The sequence below is a fragment of the Anas acuta genome, chromosome 6, assembly GCF_963932015.1.
Source record: "Anas acuta chromosome 6, bAnaAcu1.1, whole genome shotgun sequence".
Classification (NCBI taxonomy): Eukaryota; Metazoa; Chordata; class Aves; order Anseriformes; family Anatidae; genus Anas; species Anas acuta.
This window is the reverse complement of record NC_088984.1, coordinates 7,489,464-7,496,828: the sequence shown is the minus strand read 5'-3', so window position 1 is coordinate 7,496,828 and position 7,365 is coordinate 7,489,464. Positions and strand designations below refer to the sequence as shown.

At 67.8% G+C, this 7,365-nt stretch overlaps 2 protein-coding genes across 2 annotated transcripts; both read right to left on the bottom strand.

Annotated features, from left to right (window-relative positions):
* Positions 1–451: 451 nt before the first annotated feature.
* On the bottom strand, positions 452–4,536 carry SLC11A1 (solute carrier family 11 member 1). The gene is given in 19 exon segments (XM_068687190.1): positions 452–690; positions 786–833; positions 835–940; positions 1,164–1,237; positions 1,308–1,457; positions 1,796–1,891; positions 1,894–1,918; positions 2,000–2,088; positions 2,201–2,239; positions 2,241–2,360; positions 2,563–2,658; positions 2,660–2,719; positions 2,804–2,871; positions 2,964–3,034; positions 3,148–3,254; positions 3,517–3,636; positions 3,733–3,855; positions 4,159–4,283; positions 4,373–4,536. Coding segments are annotated over 19 exon segments (1,791 nt in total). The 5' UTR covers positions 4,413–4,536; the 3' UTR covers positions 452–456.
* A 367-nt stretch (positions 4,537–4,903) lies between these two features.
* CATIP (ciliogenesis associated TTC17 interacting protein) lies at positions 4,904–7,286 on the bottom strand. The gene is given in 11 exon segments (XM_068687194.1): positions 4,904–5,227; positions 5,338–5,426; positions 5,513–5,589; positions 5,677–5,801; positions 5,887–6,003; positions 6,005–6,061; positions 6,193–6,279; positions 6,503–6,558; positions 6,659–6,734; positions 6,736–6,860; positions 7,016–7,286. Coding segments are annotated over 11 exon segments (1,044 nt in total). The 5' UTR covers positions 7,050–7,286; the 3' UTR covers positions 4,904–5,026.
* Positions 7,287–7,365: the final 79 nt, after the last annotated feature.

Sequence of the window (7,365 nt, the reverse complement as noted above, 5' to 3'; positions counted from 1 at the left end):
CCCCCCCCCAGGGGTCCCCAAAAGGAGCCAGGCACAGGGCAGGGTGCACAGATCCCATTTATCAGCCCCCCCCCACCATAAGGGGGGGGTCACACACACACATATATAGGCCCCCCCCCCCCCCCCCAATAACCGGGAGGACCCCCCCAGGGCCAGCCCCAGGCTGCTAATTAGCGGGCCCGGGGGGGGGGTAATTAGCGCTAATTGGCGAGGGGGGGCTGAGGCACTTCAAGCCAGGCCCCCCCCCATCCCTTAATCTGCCCCCCCACCCCCTAAATCCGCCCCCAAACCCCTTAATCCACCCCCCCAACCCTTAATCTGTGCCCCCATCCCCTAATCTGCCCCCCAAACCCCCCTAATCCACCCCCCCAACCCTTAATTTGCCCCCCCCCAATCCTTAATCTGGCCCCCCATCCCCTAATCCACCCCCCAATCCTTAATCTGACCCCCCCAACCCTAAATCTGCCCCCCCCCACCTAGGGGGGGCTCAGCAAATTGGGGTGCACCCCAATAAAAGGAGGGGCTTGTATAGGGTGTGTATATGGGGGGGGGCAGTCCCAGTGCCCCCACCCCATCACCCTGACCCCCCCACCCCAGGGGGGGGGCTCGGGGGGGGACCCCAAAAGCGAAGCGGCCGTGGGGGCCCCGAGCCCAAGCGGGGGCTCCGTGCGCGATGCCGCAGGTCCAGAGCTGCGGGGGGGGCAAACGGGGACCTCAATATGGGGGTGGGGATGGGACCCCCCCCAAAAAAAGGGGTGCCCCCCCCCCAAAAAAAAAACCCCTACCAGGTAGGCGATGAAGGCCAGGTAGGCGGCCAGCAGCAGCCCCAGGGGGGGCGAGGAATTCGGGGCCCCCCAGGGTGGGCAGGAAGGTCACCACCAAGTAGAGGTTGATGGCGCACACCAGCCCCGCGATCAGCGCCATCAGCACCTTCCCCAGGCTGGGGGGGGGGCACAGATTATTTTTTTTTTGGGGGGGGGGGGCACGGCACCGGCACCGTGCGCCACCCCCCAAAAACACCCAGTGGGTGTTTTCCCCCATGTGCCACCCTATAGCCAGGTATAGGGGACCGCAGCGGGGTTTTGCGCACCCAGGGGATGTTTTTTTTTTTTTTTGGGGGGGGGGGGGTTTGGGGTGTGCCCCCCCCCAAAAAAAAAACTCACAGCCCGTTGGCGAAGTCGTGCATGAGCGGGCGCAGGCTGGTGAAGGTGAGGACGGGCAGCACGGCGAAGGGCAGCTGGGGGGAGACGGGGTGAGGAAGGGGGGGATTTTTTTGGGGGGGGTCCCGGGGGTGCCCCCCCCCTCACCAGCAGGCTCTGTAGGACGTTGAGGAGGTCGTTCATGCCCGTTAGCTGGGTGACGTCCCGAAAAGTGGCCACCAGGAGGGTGGGCAGGATGGCGAAGGAGCGGGTGAAGAGCACGCGGGCGAAGCGGGAGCAGCGCAGCCGCAGGAAGCCCTGGGGACATGGGGAGGGGGGACACCCCAAAAAAAAACCCCAAACCCTTCCCCTCTGCACCCCTGGGGTGCCCGGCTGCAGGGCTGCGGGGCCCCGCTAGATGTCAGCTGCTGCTCGTTAAGCTTAACGAGCTCATTAGGGACGCGGCACCCCGGGTAGGGCACGGGGTACCCCTGGAGACGGTGCACCCATGGGGTGGCACTGCCCCAATTGGGGCGCTTGGGGACCCCAATACCAGCCCCTGGGGACACAGAAGGGGGGCGAAACTCCCTGCCCAGCCCCCTCCCAGGGGATATTTGCCCCCCCCCAGGGGGATATTTGCCCCCCGTTGCCCTCACCTCCATGACGAACTGCCCCGCGTAGGTGCCCGTCATGGTGGAGCTCTGCCCCGCCGCCAGGATCCCCACGGCCCAGATGTAGAGCGCCGCCACCCCCCGAAATAACAGCCCAGGATGACCCCCTGTAGGGCAACCCCAAAACTCAACCCGGGGATCTGTAGGGCCAGCGGGGGCCCCCCCAGGGCTCCCCGGTGCCGCTCACCCCCCTGGTAGATGTCCACAGAGACGGTGGCGTTGTCCAGGGGGAAGATTTGGGCGTAGGGGCTGACGCTGCTGTTGATGCACTTGTTGTGCTGGAAAGCACCCCGGGCACGTGTAGGGCACCCCATAGATCCAGGAGGGGTGAGGACACCACCCCTATAATCCATCCATCCATCCATGGGGTGCCCCCCCAAAGCCCCTCACCACGTCCCGGTTGCGCTGGCGGTAGAAGGCTTGGCCAAAAAACGGCCACGACGAAGAGGTTGATGAGGAAGGAGACGAAGAGCGCCAGGCACGACTCGCCCAAAAAATAGGTGTTGGCCTCCCGCACCTCCTCCTTCTTCGACCGGTCGATGGCTCGGGTCTGGGCACCGTGGGGCGACCCCATATAGGGTGACCCCATATAGGGTGACCCCCGCGGGGTGACCCCCACCGTGCGCCTTCCCCCTGAGTTGGGGGATTTTCCCCCCCCGGGTGACCCCATAGGGTGACCCCACGGGATGACCCCGCACCGTGCGCCTCTCCCCCAAGTTTTGGGATTTTTCCCCACCCCGTTCCCCGCTCACCTTGACCAAGGAGGAGTGCAGGAAGATGTTATGGGGCATGATGATGGCCCCCACCATGCCCACGGCTTGCAGCAGCTCCTCCCGCCCGCAGCCGGGGGCAGTAGGGCAGGAAAATGCCCCGCAGCACCTCTAGCTGCGCCGGCCTCACCACCACGTACTGGGATGGGAACCCCATTAACAGCCCCCCCCCATAGCACCAGGCTGGGATGGGGATGTCCTAAACCCCCCCAAAATCCTTTACCTCGTAGCCAAAGGTCAGGGCCATGATGGTGATGAGGAGGCCGAAGAAAGCCTCCAGCTTGCGGAGCCCTGTGGGGGTGGGTGGCTGGGCTGGGGGGGCACCGGTGCCGGCCCTCCTGGGGGAAATCCCCTCCTGGGTGTCCCCACACCCCATAACTCACCGTACTTATCGAGGAAGAGGAAGAGGAGGGTGTCCGCGATGGTGATGAGGACCCCGCCCCAGAGCGGGATGCTGCGGGATGGGGACAACGAAAGGGGTGGGGTGGGGGGGCCACCAATATCCCCAGGGCCACCCCGGTGGGGTGAGGGTGGCGGCACCCCAAAAGGGTCCCGTTGTGGGGTTACCGGCCGGCCGAGAGCAGGCTGAAGGCGATGGCCGTCCCGATCACCTCCTGCATGTCCGAGCCGATGATGGCCACCTCGATGGTGAGCCACAGCAGCACGCGGGGCACCTGGCACGGGGACGGGGACATGGGGACATGGCACGGGGACATGGGGACATGGGGACATGGCACGGGGGATGCTTCGGGTTCGGGGCACGGGGGACACCACATTTGGGAACTCAAGGTGCTCCGGCACGGGGACATGTCCCAGCTCGGGCCGGGCAGGATGCGCCCTGCTGCGGCTGCTGACGCCGGGACGCTCTCAGGTGTCCCCAAACGGGACGGGGACGCCGGTGCCGTGCCCCCCCCCCGCACCCCCCCGGGATCTCACCTTGGGGTAATAGAGGTGACAAATCTCAGCCAGGTCCTTGCCCGTCACCACGCCCAGGCGGATGGCCAGGCGCTGGCACAGCAGCCCCAAAACGGTGGCCCACAGCAGCACCCACAGCAGCTGGGGGGGGGGGAATTTGGGGACAGGAGAAGGGCAGCGGGGGCCGGGTGGGGGGATTAGGATCCATCCCCCCCCCCCAATGGCCCCGGGGCTCACCTTGAAGCCGGCCACGGCCCCGCACTGCAGGTCGGACTCCACGTTGCCCGGGTCCAGGTAGGCGATGCTCATCAGGAAGCCGGGCCCCGTGAAAGCCCAAAACTTCCTCAGGCTGAAACCGGGCTGGGGACGGGAACGCCACCCCCCTCCCAGTTAAAACCAGTGGCTCCCAGTTCCCGGGAGCCTCCCCGGCGTTTGCCGTTAACGGTGCCCACGCAATCCCGCTCGCCAGCCCCGCTTTCACAACCCCCATCCCTTCCCCTTCTCCCTTCCGCGCCCTTGGAGAGCTGCTGGGGGGGCTCCGCGCCCCCTCCCCGTGCCTCAGTTTCCCCCCCATTAGGACAGCCTCAAGGCTCAGCCAAGGCTCGGGGGACACCGATGTCCCCAAGGGTGGGTCCCCGACCCCACAGCCCCAGCCCCACGTACCCCGCTGCTTTTGGGGATGCTGATGAGCTCGGCCAGGTAGGGCTGAGCCGTGCGCCCGGGGGGCTGCGGGGGGCCGGGGGCATCGCCAGGATCCTCTTGGCCCCGGTTCAGGGACCCGGCGAGTCCTGGGGGGGGGAGGAAGAGGAGGAGGAGGATGGGTGCACCACCCCAAAATCCCCCCACCCAGGGGGGGGATTTTGGGGGGGGCGCTCACCTGGCTCCAGCGATGCCACAGTGGGGTTGGATCCGGACATGGTGCTGGGGCCTCGAAACTGGCGCAGCGCCCGCCCCCCAGCTCTTAAACCCCCCCCCCCAGGAGGAGGAGGAGGAAGAAGTGTGTCCCCCCCCCCCTCGCTGACCCAGGCTGGGAAAAGGAGCCCTGGGTGCTGCGGTCTCGGTTCCCCACCCCACACACATTATTTTTTTTTTTTGGGGGGGGCACCAACCCTGCGCACACCCCCGTGCAAACACGGGGCACCCAAGGGTGGGAGCGTGCCCAGGTGTGCCCCCCCCGTGCACGTCCTGTTGGGGTCCCACTGCCTCTTGGTGCTGGAAAAGGGGGGGGGGGACACACATGGGGACGGTGTCCCACGGCTGGGGGAGGGCGCGGGGGGGGCACGGTCCCTGCTGGGGTAGGGGAAAGGGCAGCGGAGCGGGAGCGAGGAGGAAGCGGGCGCGCGTTGCACAAGCGCGTGAGCGGCTCAAAACGCACCCTTGGGGGGGGGGGGAAATGGGAGGGGGGGCCCCCAAACCGCTCTGGGGATGGGGGGGGGATTTGGATGCAGCCCAGCCCCCTGCCCACCCCCCCTGTGCCTCAGTTTCCCCAAAAAAAAGACACCAGAGCAAGGTGGGCGCAGCACCGACGGTTTTAATCCTGGGGGGGGCTGCGGGAGGAGGCCAAGGGGGGGCCGGGGGGCTGGCGGCGGGCGAAGGGGGCGAAGAAATCGGCGGCGAAGGGGAGGGGGTCGGGGGGCTGCCGGAGCAGCAGGGCCTGCAGGAAATCGGCCAGGAGGGCGGCGAGCTCGGGGTGCTGCCGGGTGTAGGTGCCGTGGGACGCCTGCAGCTCCTCCTGCGTTTTTTTTGGGGGGGGGGGGGACACAAGGTGGGCACCCCCGTCCTGCGTCCCCGTGCCTTTTCCCGGCTTTGTGGGGTTTTGGGGGGGTCTCTCCACCTCCTCACCTTCCTATCCAGGAACCAGGAGCGCAATTGGGCGTCCTCCTCCCAATCCAGGGGCTGCTTGGGGGACGCGGGCTGGGGCTCGGCCTCGGCTGCACGCAGAAGGCAGGACACCTCATGTCCCCCCCCCCATTAGCCCCCCCCCCAGCCCCAAAAAGCCCCCAGCCCCGCTCCGTACCCCTCTCTCCGAGGACAGCCTCATCCTGCAGCACCGCCAGCACCGGGCACCCCACCTGCAGCTGCCGAGCCAAGCGCCTGCGGGACGGGGACCCCGCTGGGTGCCGACCCCAAAAATGTGCCCCCCCCAACCCCAAATTGTGTCCCCCCCCGTCCCGGCCGTACCCGTTGGGGAGGAAGCTGCTGTGCCAGACCACGGGGACGCCCTCCTTGGTGCGCACAGCTCGCTCCAGCACCAGCACCTCCACCTCCTCCGAGCCCACCAGCTGCCGCTGCGCCCCCAGGGCACGCTGTAGGGGACACCCCATAGGGTCACTGCACCCCATAAAATCAATCCCCCCCCCCAAAAAAATGCCACCTGCCAGGTGGGCTCACGTAGGTGGCGGTGCCGAGGTGCCCCTCGCTGTCGATGGTCGGGAAGATGAGGCCGGGGGGGGGCACGTCCCCGCGGCGAGCCAGCACCCGCAGCAGCAGGAGGCTGGCGGCCCCCCCCCAGCAGCCCCCCCAGCGAGGCCCAGCCGTAGGAGAAGTCCCGGGAGCGGGGTTCCCCCTGCGGAGACACCAAAAACCCCATGGGGCACCCCACAGGGTGGGCAGCCCCTTCCCTTGCTCGGGATGCGCCCCCAGGCACCATAAATCTGGTGAGGGGGGGGGGACCCCGCTGCGCCCCCCCAGCCTCACCTTCCCCTGGCGGGTGCTGACGGTGACGGCCATCCCACGGGGCTGCTGCACCATGAGGGTCCTCCTCTCTATGGGGTGCGCTGCGAACTGTGGGGTTTCGGGGGCAGAGCCACCCCCAATCCCCATCAATGGGGCTGGGGGGTCCCGTCCCCAAAATCCCGAGGCCATGGGAGGTTTTGGGGTGCTCCCTCCCCGTCCCCGCTGCGGCACGGGGCAGGGGATGGGGACACGGGGCTGGGTGCAGTGCCCCTAAATCCAAGAGGGGGGGGACAATGGGGTTGTGCCACCCCCGTGGGGTCACGCCACTCACCTCCAGGCTTTGGTGCTGCTCCTGCTCCAGGGTCTCCAGCCGCATGGTCACGTACCCTGGCACGGCACGGCCCCAAATAGGGTGGGGAGGGCACCAGGATGACCCCAAATTTGGGGACGCCACCCCAAAACCTCCCCCTCTTTTTAGGGGTCTCACCTTTTAGGGTGCTGCAGAAGGGGACGCCGTCCAGCTCCCCGCGGCACTCGGCCTGCACCAGGAGGCAGCTGCGCACCCCGCTGCCCCTCCCGCTTGTAGGGTGCGGGTCTGGCGCCCACCCAAAGGTGCCCCCCCCCGCGGCCCCCCGCCGCCACCAGCGCCAGGGTCTCGGGGAACAGGCAGCGCTCCAGCTCCTCGGGGCCTGGCCCCAAATACACGGTCACCCAGCGGCCCCAAATCCCCCCTCCGGACCCTTGACCCCATATGGGGTCAGGGCTTGGGGGGGGGGGTCACGTCCCCAGGAGGGCAGGGGGATGGGGACACGGGGGGGGGACAGGGGGGACAGGGGACACCCACCGATGCGCTTCAGGAACTTGGCGGCTCCCTCCATGGGGTTGGGGTCTTCTGTAGGGACATGGGGGGGCTGATCCCAAAAATCCCACTGTGGGGGGGCACAGGGACCCCCAGCCCCCCCAGCACCCCCCTAGGAGCCCAGCCGTGTAACCCTATAGGGGAGCAGAGCCCCCCACCCCATGGCCCCACCGCCCCCCAGTGCGCCCCAAAATCCCCCCCAAATCCCATATCCTCCCCCAAAATTCCCCCCTCCCGCCCCCAAACCTGGCCCCTCCAGCCGAGGTGCCCCCCCCACAACGCTTCCAGCCGTCGCTATGGCAACCCCCCGGCCCTGCCTCTTAAAGGGGCAGCGA